Source organism: Pholcus phalangioides, unplaced genomic scaffold, assembly GCF_987345545.1.
Source record: "Pholcus phalangioides strain wild (caught in Gottingen) unplaced genomic scaffold, Ppha-v1.0 ptg000039l_1, whole genome shotgun sequence".
NCBI lineage: Eukaryota > Metazoa > Arthropoda > Arachnida > Araneae > Pholcidae > Pholcus > Pholcus phalangioides.
The window spans coordinates 23,784,547-23,804,911 of record NW_028301625.1 but is presented as its reverse complement, the minus strand read 5'-3'; the positions used below and the strand labels follow the sequence as shown (position 1 = coordinate 23,804,911).

Here is a 20,365-nt window from a genome sequence, read left to right as displayed (position 1 = left end):
TTATCGGAGGTTCCACTATATATCCATGATCATACCTTCTTTGAACATATTTCGTCAAAATTTAAACGAGATTTCCTAAACTTTACTTGAGACAGAGTGGCAGGCCATGACCTGGTTAGAGGAGAAGGATGATTTAAACAGCATATTAAATAAGGGACATAAAGGAGTCAATTATCATGAAGAAATAAGGGCTAAAGACTTCTTTTAAATTCATACGTGCTACTAGGCGTCATGGAGCAAAATGTGAAAAAAATTTTAAATATTGAAAATTATTAGACGGATATATATGGGGAGGGGCAAAGGGGGGACAATGCACCCCTAACATCGAAAATGCGTGCGGGTGACCCAATATATCGTGTGCATGTATATATAGTGGAACCTCCTCTAACGGACACTTCTCTGATCACTGGTCCCGTGAAATAGGGCTTAACATCCGAGAAGGCGTCCCCACGCAAGATGGATTGACGAGATCAGGAAAGTGGCAGGACTCAACTGGATGGCTAAAGCATCAAATGGAAAAATTTAGGAGACCTTCATCCAGCAGTGGATTGAAAATGGTTGTTGTTGATGATGATGATGATACAAATATATATACATACATTGAGTACGTGTTCTTTGCCCCCCCCCCCCATCCCCTGGAAAAAGTTGAAATGACGGCCTTGGCAGGCATGTATTTCTTTCGACTGCATGCCCGACCCAAACGCATAAATAAATTAAATATGAATCCAATATTAATTTTAACAACAGTTTTCTGGCATGCAAAATTTTTATTCGGGCATCCATTATCTCAGGTTACATAATCGACTGGGTATGTGAGTTCTTTGAGATTTGTCCAGCCTTTTTGGTGAAGGAGTCTTGGTCACACGATGACTCCGATGCGAGACATGAGTTGTCTGACCATATTTCCTCGAGAAAAATACTGGAAACTAGGATTATAAACACTGCAAAATACTGAACATTTCAAAGTACGCCAAGGGTAAGCAAAGTTGCCAACTATTGCATAAATTACTGAAAAATCACCATCGGCAAGTAATGAATCATTACTGCAAATTGCAGTAGATTAAAAAGTATTCCACGAAATAAAACGTTTAAACACGGCAAATATGTGAGATGAATATGCTTATTCATAGTTGTAATTATCATTATATAATTTATGAGTTGTAAAAGCAATTTCAATCCTTATGTCCCTTAATCCTTAAGAGTAAAAATTCAAGTAGGCTTCCTTAAAAATATGTAAAAAAACGGGACACCTTTGAAAAGAAGTCGAGATGGTCAAAGGCGTGAAAATAAGGAATGTCTGGGGAAATGTAGTATGCATGTTCATTCTTGGCATAGGTGAAGAAAATGGATAATCAATTTATCATTAAAGATAATTAATTAATTAATTAACTATTCTAAAACACGGGACAATATTTTTTTTCAAAATATTACTTTTCAGCTCGAATGAAATCTATAAAAATAACGATTCGATCGTAACTTTACGAGATTGCTGCTGAAAACTCTAAATAATCCATTCAAGATGCGTAATGTAAAATGTTAGGGGAAAATTTCCACAGTAATTTTGAGCCAAAGTAAACAACGGGGTTCATGCCGGTTGTTAGATGGTCTGTCTCCTGTATAATTGAAGAAGAAGATGGTCTGTCTCTTTGGGCTGCAATAGCGCAGTTTGTCAACTCCTCGTTTCACGTCGAAATGAAGTTTGAAGAACCAGAGCCATTGCTGTAAAAAAAACCCATAGTTCAAGGTTCGTAAAATGTATAAAATTTAACTCTTTTTCCCTTCTCACATTAATATTCTAAAAGTACTTCAAATACAGTACGTATTTGTGGAATTCATTGTATTTCCAATTTTATATAAAACAGTATAGTGTAAATTTGATTTAAAATTGTTCGATGCGAAATAATTCTGTTGTAGTGTATTTTGCGCTTAGTGTTGAAACGGTTAGCAATATTTAAAGAAAACTACAAGAACAGACTAAAGTGTAAAAACAACGTATTTGTGTAGTATTACATTTTTGCTCTTGAATTGCTTTTGCTTTTTCGTTTAAGAATTTATGTTGGTCAGCATTCGGGCATGTGCACACAGGACTTGTGTGCTAGGGGATCAAGTTCTTGTATTGTTCTCGTGGAGAAAAAATCCCAGAATCATTTACGTTATGATCAGTGTGGATTACTATAATAAATATATTTTCTCTTTAACTTTGGAAACTTATCAAACACCAAGTGTGGATTAATGAGTAATTAATGATTTCGCTTTTATTTTTATGCCAGCTCACTTCTTGCGCTGTTGCTCTACCACAGGCAGCAAGCGCATCATGACCCTGCTAAGATTTCGTAAGCAGGGTTGCATCAAATTCGGTGATTATTTTGTCTCCAACTGACTACCTTTCAATTTTTTTCCACTGGTTACAATGTTTTTCAATCCAACACGGTATCCTTATCTATTTTAGTGCTATCTTCATTTCTTATTGTTACCAGTGTTGTTATCACTATGGTGCATAGACGGAGATTGACTTGGAAGTCTGGGGGGGGGGGCCAGGTCATTATTGCAGGGGCGCATGATTATGTCAGCTCATATATATACATTAGATCAGTCGACTCCACCTTCGACGCTGGGGGGGGGGGGCAATGTCCCCCACGCCACCCCCGCCCATGCTATGGTCTTAGGTCTCATTATCATGTTCATCACCACGCCTCCTTTACTTGTTAATTTTTCAATTTTTCATGCATGAACATTCTTTAGTCGGACAAACGCTTCTTTTGCAACAGAAAAAAGTTAGCATTAAAGTTAGCATTCTGTAAAAGAAACTAGTTTCTTGCCCGAAATGCGCTACTAGCATGGTTTTGAACTGTGATCACATTGAGAAATTTGGGGAATTTGTTTTATTGGTTTATTATTTAAAAAGAACCTACAGAATATTTCATGCCCGGATCCATTTATTAAAAAAAAGGTCCTTGTTTTAGTTTTAATGCATAGAATATTTATGCCCGGAATTCCTTATGGCCCGATCTTTTTATTATTAAAAAAATGGGCAGGGTGTAATTTTGTTTAACTGATACTTTTTCCTATTTTCATGCTTGATGGTTTCTATTATGTTTTGCACGCTGATGTTTTTTTTCGGTGTTCGTAGTGTCTGACGGCCTTGGCAACTCTTTGCCGGGCCCTCGGACATGTTTGGTGTCAAAAATCGCCAAGTGGCGGACCATACGACAGCTGTTCCAAATTGGCATTAACGCCAAAAATTTTGGAAGAATTTTGTCCAGCCCTGCACTATTTCTTTGTTGACAACCATCTTGATTTCATGATATCGATTTTCGGCCAACAAAAAACTTCTATGTTGCCAAGGGACAAACACCATGGTGAAATTGGAAATCACTAAATTTTGCAGAACCCTGCTTCAAGAATCTGTCCCCTAGATAGTTTCTCAACCGGTGGGCCGCGAGAATATATTCATTACCCTTTCATTTTTCAAAGCACTTCCACAAATAACTAATTGCTTTATTTCTCTATTGTGGTACATATTTTAATTTTTCAGTCTAAAAATCATACAAGGGAAAAGGTGGAAAACCCTCCTAGAGTTCCAGAACAAAGGCTTCCAGCCGCAATTATAAATTATAAGAATTTGGAGGATCTCTCTTCCCCTTATCGCATTGAAAATACTTTGTTTTGTTGCAAGGCCCAAAGGAAGGGAAACATGTCTCTGGTCCTCCTCTCCCTCTCGAAACTAGTATTTTTAATTGTATTTTTTTTTTCTTTTCGTATTTTTGAGTATCCGTCTTCATGAGACCTAAACAATACAGCAGGGGTGGGAAATGTTTTCCCATATATGCTCCGTCCCTTTTTCCCTAAAATATTCTGCTTCAGGGCTCTGTTGATAACCAGATGACCCAGTTGTTTGTGTGTCATGGTTTACAAATTGTCCGCACCACAGAAAATGTCCTGAAGACAATAATGCCATGAGAAATCTTGGTATCCCACGTTCCTTGGAGACTGGAAAAATGTCTGTGCTACTTGCCAGTGACCAAGCTGCATAACTTCAAAGGGGAATAATTGTGAGTGATTAGGAATTTCTGGGCAATAGAAAACCACCTTCGACCATTGAACCCGTTATTTATGGCCAGTGGTAAAAACCTCTAGCAGTCTTATTATAAACATTTAGTATGTGTTCTCAGAAACGAACGAAGTATTATACATATGTGTGGTAAATGTCAGTGACTAATCAGTGAAGCACCTGCTGTATACAGAAAATAGCGTGTTTTGAATCGGTCATCAAGGTGCCCATAACTACTGGTGATAACTCGAATACTGTTTTCTTTGCAAAAACGCAGTGAATTACGTTGCGAGAGTTTTCGTTTTGATTTCTTTTCCAGTGTGATAGGTTCACAAATCTAAATTTTCTTTGTTATTATGTGGATTAAAGGGTTTTTATATTTTAATTTATATTTACTCAGTATAAAACATTTTCTATTTAGATATTTTAAATTTTCTGATGTGCCCAAAATGTTATTCCATGTTAAAAATTCTTGCGCAGCATCTGTTACTACAGCAATTACTCATTTATTCTGACATAAAAATTTCTTAGCTTAGTGTGTATAAATCCAGAATATAAAGAATATTTTCTTTCAAAGCAGAGTTGGCAGGACTTGATATCCAAAGCATTATTTTGCATGTTTAAGAAACAGCTTTAATTAGAAAACCATTGTATTTTATAAATGCTAGTAAATATATATATACCATATCAGTCAAACTTAGTCATTCTTACTTTTGCACTAAGAATAAGTTATACGAGTGAATATACAATTAGCACTGCCAAATTAAAGTACATTTTAGTCCTACAATTTAATATTTTGATTGCTAGATATATTCTAATGTTACACACACAATAAGGGTATTGTTTTAAGTATCAGTGATTATCTAGATAATTTAAGAACAAAAATCAGCATTACATATACTTTATAAAAGAACATCTTAAACAACAATCTGTTACAAAAAGAGTATCCTGCAGATGTTTATATCTATGTGCATATATAAGCAGTTAAAAAAATTTCGGAAGGTCAAGAATCTTGAATTGAAGAATATCAAATCATTCCATAGTTTTTCCTTCAGCATTTATGCTATGTTTTATCCAAATTGTATACTTTATAAAAAAACATCTGCTGTCCAAAATGATTGACAACAGTAGAAAATAATTGACAATAGTAGTCCAAAATAATTGACATTATTTTACAATCATATTAAGTATTTCTTTGTATAACATAGTCAATTTAAACATTACATGCAATTAATATGTGTATTTTCTAATGGAAATGTTTTTATTAAAAAGCAATATTTGAGGTTTTTGGTAGTTTTTAACAGGGTTTTTGATGTGGCAGTTTAAACTGTTAAAGAATTGCCATGCTTCAAAAACCTGCTAACTTAAGATAACCTTTGCTAAAGATGACAAGATTATTGAGATAAAGCAAAAGAATTAAAATTTAGGTATTACATAATTTTATAGATCAGATTTTCCATTGGCAATTTTAGAAATGTCACCAGTCGGCATTCACCTTGATTATGGAATATTCCTCAGAGTAACAGTGTCCTATTCATTTCTTTTCAAAGGAGCAACAAACACAGTTACAGAGAGAAGGTTTCTGGTACTTTAAATAATAACTTGGAAAAATAGGAGTGATGAAACTTGCCTAGAGTGCAAGCTCTTGGATCTTTAGGTAAGTTAATAATCTGAATCACTGTGTATTACTATTTCTTTGCTACCTTGAATTACAAATTTAATAGGCCTGTTTTTTACAGTTACCAGTATCTCAAAAAACTTAAATCTTGGAATAAACTTTTTATTTTTAACCACTTTTTTATATACAGGCATTCTGCAACAAATATAGATGATAGCCTATACAGTTGAAGTACCTGGAGTATGTCTTAGAAACTGATAGCTTTGTTAACTTTAAGGAAATAAAGGGGTGGGGGAAAGATAAGTGAAGTAGGTTTTACATTATTTCTTCCCTCTCTCTCAGCCACCTTTCCTTTATGTATGTAATACAATTTTTTTTTTACTCATCAAAACGTTGTGTGGAAGAAAAGAAAAAAAATACTAAGGTGAAGGGAAAAAATATAGATTCTTATTCTCATTGTTACCAATGAAGAGTATCAAAAGAAGGGAGAGAGCTTGAATGTATTTCTCCATCCACTTCCGGCTGAAATGTCTCAAACCTATACTAAAATCATGTATCGGAAGTACATAGCTATTCCATAATTGCATGATTTTTTTGTAATTTTTTTACATTCAGCCAATCATTGTTCTAGCCTCTATGATAATTTGTGTGCATATACACTGCTCAAAACAATTAGGGGAGCACATGGTTTTAACAAAATTACGCAAAGATGTATACCGATAAGTAACATAAAATAAATCAGCCATAATTTAAAGCCTACCAGGAAACGGAAGAAGAAAACTTCATATGCAAATCAGAGTTCATGACGTCAAAAACCAGAAAAAGGAGATAAGGGCAGAAATCGGGATGTTGCAGAAACGTCTGTTTTATTGCCGTAACTGTGAAATTCGATTGCGCAGTATTTATTATTTATTTTTTTGAGACAAGGTGACTTGAGGATGTCTCAACAACATGATTTACCGGAATCCATGGCATGGCGTGTTATAGGCAGACTGGAATCCGGGCAAACACAACGTAGTATCGCGGACGCTATTGGAGTCGCCAGAAGTGTTGTTGCAAGGCTGTGGAATCGATTCCAAGTAACAGTAAATGTTAGACGTCGACCAGGGCAAGGTCGGCCACGCGCCACTACAGCAACTGATGACTGGTATATATGGTTAACAGCCCGTCGAAACAGAACAGAGAATGCTACGCACCTGCAAAGACGGTTGCTCTTGGCAACAGGACGAAGGGTGTCCAGCCAAACAGTACGTAATCGGCTTCATGAGAGAGGGCTCTATGCACGTAGGCCAATGGTCTGCATTCCGTTGACCCCACGCCACTGTGCGGCCCGAAGAAGATGGGCTGCTCAACATCGAGATTGGGAGCAACATGATTGGAGCCAAGTGTTGTTTACAGACGAGTCCCGATTCAGTCTGGAGTTTGACACCCGACTTGTTCTGGTATGGAGTGACAGGGGCACTCGAAATAACCGTGCATTCGTTTGTGAAAGGTCACAATACAGACAAGCTGGTTGGATGGTATGGGCTGGAATCAGCATAGGCGGATGTACGGACCTGCATATCTTTCGGAATGGCACTTTGACGGCCCGAAAGGATGCAGACGAGATACTGCAACCTCATGTCATCCCTTACGCTGGAGCCATTGGAGATTCCTTTGTTTTCCAGGATGATAATGCCCGACCGCATAGAGCTCGTCTGGTGGAGAACATGCTTGAAGCTGAAACAATACAGTGTATGGAATGGCCAGCGTGCTCTCTTGACCTGAATCCAATCGAGCATGTTTGGGACATGCTTCGACGACGCATTGCTGCACGACCAAGGCCGCCTGTTACTGTCCGAGACTTGCAGATTGCACTTCTTGAGAAGTGGAACAGTATTCCCCAAAGTCTGATCGATAACCTCATCGCATCCATGGCAAACAGGTGTGCAGCAGTCTTAGCTGTTCGAGGAGACCACATGCCCTATTAAAACTCATGCATCATGTCTAAACAGTTTTTTTTATCGTTTACATGTAACCAAATTGTTGCCCTAAATCATCTTTTCATGTTTTTTCCATATTTTCAAAGAATTAAAGCTTAATTCCAAATTTTTTTACGTCTTTTTTCTGTATTGCGCATTGATACGTGTGTACTATCCATTGTATGCCAATACGTGGCTGTCTCGCACGTTTTTCTTCACTTTTTTGCTTGCTCGCCTACTTGTTTTGAGCAGTGTACAATCTCTTCTTGTTTTTGTTTCTGATTGTTAATGGTACAAACAAGATAGGTTTTTCCACCACTGTGTGTTCTGCAAGACATTTAAAAAATGTGTCATCCTATTTCCAATGCAATATTAATAGTTTTATTTTTTAAAACTACAAATATATACACTGAGAGCACAAACTGTTATATTAAAACAGTTACAAGCAGATCACAATTACAAATTTCTGAAATTTGAAAGAAAAATATTTTAAATCTTTTAGTAAAATTTTTTTCCCCATTTATAAATTTATTTCTCAATAGCAAATCGATTAAAATAAAATTGAATAAACAAACTAATGTCTGAAAAAATACCATGCTAATTATTTAAATTGCTATAAAATATATTCAAATAGTGATTAAAGTAGCTTATACCCAAAAGTGCACTGATTTCAATATCTCTGAGTTGTATTTCAAATATAATTATAAATTTCATTAAAAACCGGTTTTTGTTAGTGAACAGATTTGTATTGAAATTTCTGGGCCTTCTAAGAAAAAAAAATTATGTATTAGAATAAAGGATTTGTAGATTAGAATAGAATAAAGAATTCAGTAAGAGAATGATGACATGCTTTTTCTTAAATCCAACAAATGTTGATCTTTTCAAATTCTTTCAACTATTCTATGAATTGACAGCAGCCATATATCCGTATTCTCACCATACATTGCAAATATTGTTCCGAAACTAAAGATTTGTATTTTCTTACAATTTAATCAACTTTTGTAGTTTGTTTAGTTTGATCAACTTTCTTACAATTTAACAACTTCCACAACTTATTTAGACTTCTACAAAGGCACATATATTTGGCCCTTCAAAAATAAATTAGTAAACAACAATAAATCAACACCATCAATTACAGCGCTATGACTTAATTTATTTATGAGCGGAAATTGTAAGAAAATTCTAATAGACCAATAGGATAGCTTCATTTTGCAAGCAGCCAATCAGGGCATTGGAGAAGACTTACACGCAGGTGCTCAGCTTTATTCTGATCACGATGTTTGACTTGGACAGACATATATTTCTTTCCGCTGAGCAACCAAGAGTCAAGATTTGATAACCAATCCAAGTGGGATCCTCATTCAGTGTGATATTTTTATCCTCTGAAGACAACACCCGTAGCAAGTTGAAATGAATTAGGAGTTTTGTATTTTCCTTATGTTTGCCTGATTCTCTGAGTATTAGTAGGCAATGTTTATCTACTCTTCCTTAAAAATATATCAAATAATAAATAATATATTATTGTTATTAATACAGTGTATTAATAACTTGTGGTCCATCCTATTCATTCTGTTGAAAATCTTGATAACTTACATCATATCCCCCTTGACAGGTGTATTCTTCTAATGTGAACATATTCAGAAAATCAAGCCCTATGTACCAACAAGAGCACGCATGGCTCTTCTCTGCACACTGTCAACAAAATCAATGTCCTTCTGTGGATATGGTCTCCAAAACCCCCAAAGCAGAATGTTTAGCACTGTTCTGCGACGAGCCCTCAGCTGACTGGAAATGTTCTGCGGTAAAAATTGTTCTTTTGCACTTTTTCTTAAAATTCTTATAAATTGTTCTGCAGCAGCGCTAATTGTTCTGCGCCGTCCGTCGCAGATTTTGGCACATTCTGCTTTGGGGTCCAAAACCGTGTGGCATACTGCCAGGATGAACTAAGACCCTAAAAAGTGAAAGGATCGCTTTAGGAGAATGTAAAGAGACTTTTTAAGAATGAAATCCCTACCATTGTATTCTTTTTTTTACCCTTGTGGAACAATTTTCAGAAAACCTGAGTCCCTTGCCAATGAGAATTCCCAAATCTTTTTTGTGATCCTATTTGCGTTGATAATATTATAATTTAACTTGTTTATACGTTGATAATACTATAATAAGTGAACTGTGGGTTGTTCAATGTTATCTGCCAACCTAGATTCAACTTCCTTTTTACTTTTATCACTTCCTTCAACACCCCTTTTTTTCAGCAAATGAATGACAGGCCACCTCTTCCACTTTTATACTCTCTGAATGTCCTTTTCAAGATAAAGATTACACATGTTATCTGTTAACCAGTGGGGGTGGGATGAACAAACATGTTCACGAACAAAGGGTTACAAAATACATTCTCTCTTTCGATTTAAATATTACATAGAATCTACTGTGCATAGTTTGTCTCAACGTGTGGGTGGGTTTTTCTATGTTATATCGAAAAGTCAAGAAATACTTATTATTTTAAGTCTTACAGCAGTGGCTAACAAAAAGGAGAAATTCTGACTAAGGAATAGAGTGACCGGTTCATTTATTGTTCTGCTGTTTGAGAGAAAAGGCATAGGCATAAAATTATCGGAAATAATTGGACTCTTGCTAAATTTTCCAATGACGAAGATTGCTGCAAACATTTCAAGCAGGCTCACTACATATACAGTGTCAAAGTAGTTTTGTGGTCAGAATTAATGCTTCTGTCATTACCGTAGTTAATATAGTTTCAACCAAAATTCTCAAAGGTTTTTTAAACAATAACCAGTCTATAGCAAAGGACTAATATATTATTAGTCCTTTATTCATTCATAGACATGAATGTATTAACCTTTCTCTATGATAACCATAATACAGAATTACCATTACATGACAAAAATAATTTTGCCACCAAATACATAGCTGCCAAGTCTCTCAAATTTCTACTTTATCTCCCAGGCTCCCAAAAAATTCTTGTATCTCCCAAATTTTAATCATGATTGCAAAAAATTCCTATTTGTTTGTGGAGAAATTATTTCCCAAGAATTTACCTGGAAGTGTCTGTTGCATAGGCACCCCCTCCCCTGTGAAAAAATTGTATTGCTATAGGCAGACATTTCTTCCTTCCACTATACATTCTTGGTGATTCTCCTCCCATTTCAGAAGCCTGTATCTGCTTATGGTATGTTGCCTGTGCTTTCCTATCCCAAAATGATGTCACATTAATTTAAATTCTCGCAATTGCACCAAATCGTGAAGAAATGTTTCAATTTGTCTGGGAGGAGATAAAATGTATCAGACAGCCACCAGGATTTTAGCCTCTCCTCGGTTGAATCAGTGAAATGACCAGTGTCCTGGGTAATTATAAATCCTGTTTAGTCATTCATATTTTTGGGCCAAGTTTTCTTTGGGAATTTTCATTTCAGTGTAGTAATGATAGGTAATTTTCAACATACTATTTGGCAATAATTGGCAATGGCTAGCACGATGTCACACTTTCCTGGGGGGGGGGGGGAGGAATCCTTATAATTTTTACTTTCATCAATCTCAAGTTCTTTTTATATTTGTGTGTACTGTTTTTGTAAAGAATTCTGATCCATGTGGGGAAATCTCCTTAATTCTCGTTCTTCAAAGTTAGCAACTACGCAAACATATTTTCTCTGAGCTTAAATGATCCAAAATGTTATATTTTTTATTTTGGGTTTTGGTGCTCTCTTTTAGTATTGGTAGACATGCTGTCATGGTTGGCAAAGATTCTGTATTGCCTTATAAATCCAATTCAATAGTCACATACAAAACTTGAAGCACCCATGTCAATCTTTTGGTTACCATGGCAACCCATCGCCTGGGAAATGTTAAGCCTGCAAATCATCATAATCAGTGTTGAAAGGAATCTATTCAATGCGTTATTCATTTACATCCAAGTTAATTTTATGTGCTAATAAAAGTATTTTTTATTTATATTTCCAAGTCAAAAGCTAACATAAATAGTAAAGAAAATAGGTATTTATTATTGTTAAACAAGTGAATGTACTTTTAATTGTTTAGCTAGTTTGATCCAATGTTTCTTTGGGGGAGCATCACTTGTCATATCTGTTGAGACCACTGTATCTTCTCTGCCAGTGAAATAAAATTTTCATCTGAGTCCAGTTCATCCTGGTTAGTTAAATACTTCCTAATTATCAGAGAAATACATAGTGGGGGGAATAGGGAGCTGTGCCTTCCCAAAGGTAATTGAAAAAGTATTTTTAAAAATTAAAAATATTAAAAAAGAAAATAATTCAGTTAATATAGTTTATATACTTTTTTTAGGGAACTAAATGACTTCATTACATACGAGTCTCGACCATGTTAACAATTGATATAGGCGGGTTTTTTCTTCTTAACCCAAGATATCAAGAAAACTGATATTTTCTGGATATTATGCTGAGATGAACCAGGGTTCAGGTCCCTGCAGAGACATGACTATTCTTTTCTAGTTCACCTCAGCATAATATCCAGAAAATATGTTTCCTTGATATCATGAGCTGAGAAAAAAGCTGTCTATCTCTCTCTCTCTACCATCCCACCTGGGGGCCATTTGCTAAAGTTAAGAGAGGCCACTAATGCCTCCACTTCAGCACCTCATGCCACAGTGCATGAAATAAGGAAGGCAGGGTCGTGTCTCCAGTGGTGTAGATGGTAGCATGCTTGTTTAGTATGCAAGAGGGCCTGAGTACGAGTCCCAGTGGAGACAAGATGACTTTTCTTTCTGAGTTCACCTCAGCATAATATCCAGAAAATATCTGATTCCTTGTGTTGGCGGACTCGTGATGCGAGGATCCGGGTTCGAACCCCACAGTGGTGGTCAGCTGAAGTTGGTTTTCTGTGGTTCCCATTCTCAAGGCGCGAATGCGAGCCGATCTCCCCGTTAAAAAGTCTTGCCACAGAGAGCAACAGGCCTACAACGTTACAAATATTCAATCATTACACTTCACTCACAATTTAAAGTATAGATGGCAGCACTGAAATATCATACACAACACTAGCTACACACTGTTAGGTGCACTCACTTTGTTCCAGACTCTGCCACAAAGCTGGGCTGGAAGAGATCTCGGCAACGGGATAATTCCAGTGGCAGAGACCCTGGCGTTCATTCATTCATTGATTCCTTGTGTTAGTAGGCAAAGTTTATCTACTCTTCCTTAAAAATATATCAAATAATAAATAATATGTTATTGTTATTAATACAGTGTATTAATAACTTGTGGTCTATCCTATTGATTCTGTTGAAAATCTTGATAACTTACATCAATATTTTAGGATTTGTGTTTAATGACAAATACAGAATTATTTTTGTCTCATAAAAATTTATAATCCTAGCTTTCTAAAAGTCTCACTTCATCTTAGTGAATTTCAGTGATTTTGTAAGTTTAATATCTGATTAGTCCTTGTCAGAATCTTCTCTTACTAAAGTGGCTCAAAATGCATATCATGGCTCTTAGGGTTATTGCAACAAGCTCTTGATATTGATGTGTGCCTGTTCAGTGCTTTGAATTGATTCTTTATCAGACTCCCAAAGACCTGTGGATAAATGTTGTCTGGAGCAAGGGAGCCAAGAAAGCAAGTTTTCAGAACAAAAGTCTTACACAAAAGTTCAACAGAAACAGAAGATGATCACAAAAAAGCACATTGCTGCCTCAAAAAGTAGAAAAAAATAAAATGTAGATTTTAGGCTAGAAACTGTAGGCTCATGTCTAATTAGCACTTGTGTGCAGAAAATTACCATTCTGCAACAAAGATGGCCATATTATATGCAGATGAACTATGTCTCTGCAGCAAGCTTGTACAGCCCTTTTCTTTCATCTAGGTATGCAATACTAGATGCCCTTTTCTTTCATCTACTGGGCAATTTGCCTGTTGTGGCGTTGTATTTGTATTTGTAATACTGTGAGTGGTTCAGATTCTGAATATGAATGGTGCAAAACTTTTTCCTTTTTTTTCACCCTTGGGTCATTTTTTTTTGGATGCAGCTAAATACACCAGTGTGGCTCAATTTCTAGAAATAGGATTTATTAAACTTTCACTTGTTTACTGTTGTGTTTGCATTTTTAAACTGCTTTTTGCGTCGCCTTACGAGTCTTCTTGGGGCACTTTTCTTTCAGCATCACAATTTGAACTGAGGGAGGAAGTATTTTATCTTTTCTGTGTGTGTTTACCTCTTTCGCTTCCAAATTGAAATTTATAAACTAAAAAAAAAAAAAAAAATTTAGAATCTATTACATGGACTTCGTTTTTATATGCTACATTTTCTGTTTCTTGTAACTTATTTATCTTTCTCTCTTGCTAAGTATAAATAAAATGAACCGAGTTTGATAATTTTCCATTTCCCTTTCTTATTCTTCAAGGTTCGCTCAATTAAACTCCAAGAAATGATTCCTGCTCTTCTGTCACTTGCAAGAGTGTATGCACCATATATCACTCTCCCAGTTTCCATTGCAATAGGAATCATTGGTTATAACCTTGAGGGTTTGATTTCAGATAAATATACTCCTACTAAAAAGTTAAGCATAGAAGAAGAAAGAGAAGAGAGGTGGCTGAAAGAATTTGAAGAAAAGGGTTTAAAAGATGTTGAGAGCTTGAAGGCAAAAACATTTGTTCCTAAAACTGTATTTGAGAAAAATGTATCTCCATCTTTGGCTGCAAAAAAATGATAGAAAATGTTACGATGTAGTTAAATAATAATTGTATGAACCCAATGTAGAAGTATTTGATATTGTCTTCATGTGACTATATAAGCAGAGCTTTTTTGGATTCATCTGTGAATAAAATTCAAAATTTTTTTAAAGCTATCTGTATTTTTGTAAAGTTTTAATTCACACAAAATCACAAAATGCATGTGATAACTATTGTAATTTCTAGTAAATAAGCCAATGGGATGTATAAGCTGCACCTAGAAAAAAACCAGAGTGAGAAAAAAAAAAGTTATAGAAACAGTGTATTGTATATGCCACGCTTAGTTTTCTGAAAAAAGACCTGTCTGTTGCAGCTTTTTACCATAGGCTTCTTTCTTCACTCTTACTCCTTAAATATCAACATTGTATTTATAGTTGGGCTGGTCTGATTAATCGATCAATTGTTAATTGCAGTTAAAAATTTTAGTTGAGTTAATCAAGTTCATCAATTAAAATTTGATTTAAATTATTATTAAAAGTTTGAATTGACTTGATTTTTTTTTTTTTAAAAAACTGATTAGATATCATAAATCATGTTTTATGCAGAATATTTTGGATAAGTGACCATATTTAAAAATATCAATCAATATTTTGATCAAATTAGATTCAACGAAAACTGGTGATTTCAGTTTCAAATTGAGTTTGATGGAAATTTTAGATGACCAAAATTCATTGTCTCCATTGTGAACATTAGTTTTTTGTATTCTTGGAAGCATTAGTTCATCTCCTCACAAATACCATTCAAAAGGAGTTTCTAAAAAAACAAGCAACAGTATAATCTAAAGTAGTTTCAAAATCAGTAAATAATAACTAAAAATAACCAGTTAAAAAAAAAAAAAAGATGAAGAAATTACAGGTTATGGCAATTATGTTTAGCATCTTAAATTGCTTGAATCAGGCAGCCTCAATTTCTTAACCTATTCCTATATTTGTTTACATCTACTGAATAGGTGAGTGAAATGAAAGAAATACATATCATTTATAGCATCTATTAACATTATATGATCACAAAAAAATACTCAATCAAAATTCAATTAATCGATTTAAAATTTTTGATTAACCAGTTAAAAATTTTAATTGATTCCCAGCCCTAATTTATAGTTATCTTGTTTGCATGTCTGTATGTTCTTTATGCAGACTCACATACTTCAACAAATATTCTTAAAAATTTTCATATACAGTGAAACTTTGGTTTATGAGTGATTTGCAAGATGAGAAATTTTAACTTGATATATGAGCAAACATTTTTAATGAGATATGTGTCTCAATATACAAGTAGTGTATATATTCTAGATTAAGACTTCTAGATAAGCACTAGTCCGTATGAGGCTGTGTATTCACCTTGTCTGTATGAGGCTTTTCATATTAGACTTGTCTGTTGAGTTTCACGTAATCACCACTAAAAAGCTGATTGTTCACTTTCTCACTGTGGACAAGGATGTCTTAATGAATTAAGGGACCAGGATCAAGTGTTTTTCAGAGCTCCATTTTATTATATTCGTGAAAGACCAAATTAAAAATTATATTGTATGCATTATGGGTATTAAGGAAACCCTTCAATAGTTTAAGAGCCCTTGTATGATTTGGCCCATTTGTTAATGGGCCAAATCATACAAGGCCGAAAATACTGACTACATGAGTGACATTCAAGCTCATAAAATGCTGTCTCACCCTATTGTTTTGTGTGTTGATGCAACCAGGGATTCCTAAGTGAAACTCCCTGATCTTCTGTATCATATACCGGATATACTAAGACCTTTAATATGAAATAAGTAAAAATTCAATATTTCAAGTAAATCAATCTGCATTTTTAATTGAAAATTATAGTGGCTGCAGTGAGGAAGACTGTTGTAGAACAAATTATTTCTTATGGGAAAGTTTGATTCGATATACAAGTGTTTCAGATCATGAGCACATTTATGGACCAAATTTTGCTCATAAACTGAAGTTCCAATTGCATATATTGTCCCTAAGCATGCAAAAAAATATAAATGTACAATTTTTTTTTATCAGTTGTTTGGATACTTTATTTTGCTAACTAAGTTGTACCTGAAATGTGATTATGTATCCCTATTGAGGCATGTTACAGAACATTTTGGGAAAATAACTTCCGTAGAGTAAACTTGGATAAAGTTAACATTCAAACATCATTGCCCACGGTTTTTTTTTTTCCAAGGGCATTGCACTTTCGTGCTTCTGGCATGAGGGAGACAATATATAATAATACCTCAGCTTACTAATTTTTCAGCTAAAGATTTTTTTCGTAGTATTTCTACCTTGGCTAAATACGGATTCAACTTACAGTCGTTCAGGTTTACATGGATGCACATACTCACATAACACAGCAGCATTATGAGTTGGATTTTCTTGTCAATCATCAGAATTACTGTCACTTGAGCCCGATCAATCAATATCTGCCTCGGTTTCACTTTCCTGATACACCTTTATTTTTCTTCCAGAAAGCTTCTGAGCCATTTTGTGTAAGCTAAGAGAGCATGCATTTAAGAAAAAGATCCTAGGCTTGAATATTTTTGTTTTCAGTACATATGATCTTTCAGTGCGAGACTCTTAGCATCAAACTAAACATTTTAAAAGCTTACATTGTCCATCTGCATGTATAAATCGAAGAAGTGAGTTGACCACATCTCATAAGAGTGCACTTACGAACCTGATGGGGTTGTGTACATAGGCCCAAAGCAGAATGTTTTGCATTGTTCTGAAATGACCCTCAGGTGATGGAAAATATTTCACTGATAAAAATTCCCACAATGTTTTCTCTACATAGAAAAGTTTTTCTTTTCTTGTAATTCTGAGATTTTTCTAACATCACAATTTTTAGTACATCCTGCTTTAGGATACATAGTGTAAAATAAAAAGATCTTCCACATCTCTCATCTTTCTTTCTTCAAATTGTCCTTAATTTAGCATCTACGCTTTGCTTTTACTTAGTTGATCATAAAAATTGTCCACGGTCGACTGTGTTGACTAATAATATATTACACATTGTAATTTATGACATATCTTGAACTGAAATAAAATTCAAATTAAAAAAAAGTAAAACTTTGATTTAAACAGATATTCAAAGTATCAAAGTTCTAGTTATTGAGACTGTATATTGTAAATAATTACCCAATAAGAGAAATAAAATCCAATAATTAAGATAAAATATAGATATACCACCCATAAAAAATTATGGTTGTCTCATCTAAGTATGGAGAGCTTCTCAATTTAATGTTTATCGTATTTCTTTTTAAATGTATCAATTGTATTAGAATTTACAACCCCTCCCGGAGGTAAGCTATTCCATTTATTCAAAACCCTATTCGAGAAAAACTCCCTGCAATACACCAAAACCTAAAATTGTCCCTTACCAATCTATACTGGTTTCCCCTTGTCAAAGCAGTTGATTGATGTTTATTAATAACCCATGGTCTATTTTATCCATCCCGTTGAAATTTTTTAAACACTTTAATCATATCCCCTCGACATCTGCGCTCTTCCAATATAAACATTTTCAAAAAATCCTTTCATAGCTTAAGTCCGTGTGCCATCAAGAGCATGCATACATGGTTCTTCTCTGCACCCCCTCGCCCAAGTCAATGTCCGTGTAAGTATGGTCTCCAAAACCTGACAGCATGCTACTTATGTCTCATTTGGTTAAACAGAACATATGAAAACGGGACAACTGTTTTTCTTTCTCCCATACCTAGTTGCCAAATGCTCAATCATGCCGTTTTTCTTTTCACGTTCAAAAACTGGATAGTTCTTCTAGAAGCTAAAATCCTGTATTTTTTATAAATACTATTTATCACCTATTATGAGAAGTAGATATGGGACAAATATTTGGTTGCTATTCTGTATTCTGCCCTTTTGCCAAATATCTGTAACTCTAAGTACATTAAAGTAATTCTAAAAAATTATGATTGGAATTTTTCTCATAAATTGAAAATTTACTGATATTTTAATTTGTGGTGTATTCCCCCTTCCCCCACCAAAGAGATTATGTCAGGATGAATTTCTAAAACGAAAAATACATGAAAGTGAAAATAGAATCCTATTGCAATATATAAGGTAAAAGTGTGCATGAATTATATGTACACTTGACAAGTCAAGTTCACTACTGAAGGATGTATCTAGACACGATACATATTAAGCTACTGTGTGAAAGAAATGAAGTTGGCACAAAAGAACATATAGAGGTGCATTCATGGTTTTCCACCCTGTGGGGCTACGCAAACTTTCTGCTTTTCTCCCATTCTAGTCTAATCTTTTTGACTACTCTTTCCTCGAATTTGCCACCTGGTGCTATAACCCGTTTGGCCTCCTCCCTCCTGCAAGTACACCGGTGTCTCTAAAGTCACTCTTTTAGTCAATCACTAACCAGGTCCCTTGCTTTATAGGTCACTCATTTGGTCATTCACATAATTGCTCATGCTCTTAGTCACTCTTTTGCTCTCATGTGCTTGTAAACTTTCAGTTTTTTGGCGAAGTAACTTAAAATTTGGTAAACTGAAGGAAGAGGCTATTTTTATTTACCTTACATATCCTCCACTATGGGAATGCCTTTGAAAAGGCAGCTTCCCCCCCCCCCACTGGTACATGGATCATATCTGCTACTACGGTCTGATGTGTGAACTAAGTGAGCATAGTGAACTGATTACACTGAAATGTTTGTAAACAAGAGAAAGGCATACACCTGCTGACCTCATAGCCTTGCAGGTTGATAACGATAACTTGTGGGGGACAAAGTAAATCTGGTTCAACCTCACCTTCAGAATGCTAAAAAAAAAATAACTATAAAATAATTTTTTCCCCATGTTATGATGGTGGTTCATTCTTTACTTGGCAAAAGTGATGGCAATACCTAAATGATAATGTTATCCGCGATTCTAATAAATGGTATTTACTATATTTTTTTTGTGGTAACCAAAAATCATTTCAGCGAATTTTCACGCATATGTGTAGGAACACTTGCATCATTATCCATGATAAAAAGCAAAAATGTTTTGAATTTTTTGAGGAGTTTATTTATATGCCCCATCAGTGGCATGTGCTCATGAAAAATACATGCCTGGTCAAAATTTTTACATACCACTATGCGTGTTGAGCAGTTGCTTATTTTTGAGTACTTGGCAAAATGTTCTGGCGATAAAGTATTGTATAATTTCATCTCTTTCCTATCAGCTCAGACAGAACATGTTATATCTGTTTAGGAAATTATTAATTTGAAATATTATTCATAAATTTAATTTTGCAATTGATAATTTTATCACTTCTTAGGTGAATCTTTCTTTTGGGTTTTATGTTGGTTGTGAATTGAATTTCCCCCAAGCATGAAGACAAAGTTGGAAGCTAAAAAGAAGGCAAAAACTGAGAAAATATCTATTGTTACCAGTGGTATGGATGAATCAGAACCATTGAGTTTGAAGAATGATATCAAAGACATGTTCTCCAACAAAGATCCAATCGACCTTGCGATTTATATTTTGAAAGTGGTACTGTGGTGTATGCTGATGACCATTTTCGTGTTATTAGAATTTGGAGCAGTGTTTTTTATTCTGTCTTTGTTCTATTTCATTTTTAAAAACCTCCGGAGGACTGAGAATGCTCCTGGTGAAATGAGTGCTTATTCTGTGTTCAACCCAAACTGTGAGAGGATTGATGGAACTCTTACAGCTGAACAGTTTGATCAAGAAATACGAGGAGGATCTTTGTCAGTGCGATAAGGTTTCAATCAAAACTTGCATCTTATTTGAAGTTTCTAAAATCATGAAACCTTCTTATGAAGAAGCCTTTTATTATATTTTTTTTGTAAGGAAGATAAAAGTTGTTTTCAGTTCATTATTGCAGTAGCAAATTTATTTTTAACAATTAAGATGATTGTTAGAAACTCGCTTCAATTATGTTTCAGAAGTTTAACGGTTCTGTTTCTCTGCAATATACATGATTTAAAATGTTCATGTCATTAAAAGTTTTTAAGGGTAAAATATTCTTTTTTTCTTATAGTGCTTTTTATTTC

The 20,365-nt window shown here is 34.7% G+C and overlaps 1 protein-coding gene across 3 annotated transcripts; it reads left to right on the top strand.

Annotated features, from left to right (window-relative positions):
- Positions 1-1,491: 1,491 nt before the first annotated feature.
- LOC149065726 (small integral membrane protein 12) lies at positions 1,492-20,333 on the top strand. 3 transcript variants are annotated; one of them, XM_089253734.1, is made up of 4 exons: positions 1,492-1,744; positions 5,602-5,708; positions 9,243-9,431; positions 14,020-14,463. In XM_089253734.1, the coding sequence occupies exons 3-4, from the start codon at positions 9,285-9,287 to the stop codon at positions 14,323-14,325; spliced, it is 453 nt and encodes a 150-aa protein (XP_089109860.1). In that variant the 5' UTR covers positions 1,492-1,744; positions 5,602-5,708; positions 9,243-9,284; the 3' UTR covers positions 14,326-14,463. The 3 variants fall into 3 exon arrangements, with proteins under 3 accessions (XP_089109860.1, XP_089109861.1, XP_089109862.1); XM_089253735.1 differs by having other exon boundaries at positions 1,492-1,815; XM_089253736.1 differs by lacking the exons at positions 9,243-9,431; positions 14,020-14,463 and adding an exon at positions 19,627-20,333.
- The last annotated feature ends 32 nt before the right edge of the window (positions 20,334-20,365 follow it).

What these genes read in the sequence shown, in the direction of transcription:
- LOC149065726 (XM_089253734.1), top strand. Translation starts at nt 9,285, where the DNA reads ATGTACCAACAAGAGCACGCATGGCTCTTCTCTGCACACTGTCAACAA. An exon ending in CTGACTGGAAATGTTCTGCG is followed by an intron (nt 9,432 to 14,019) that starts GTAAAAATTGTT and finishes TTATTCTTCAAG; the next exon opens with GTTCGCTCAATTAAACTCCA.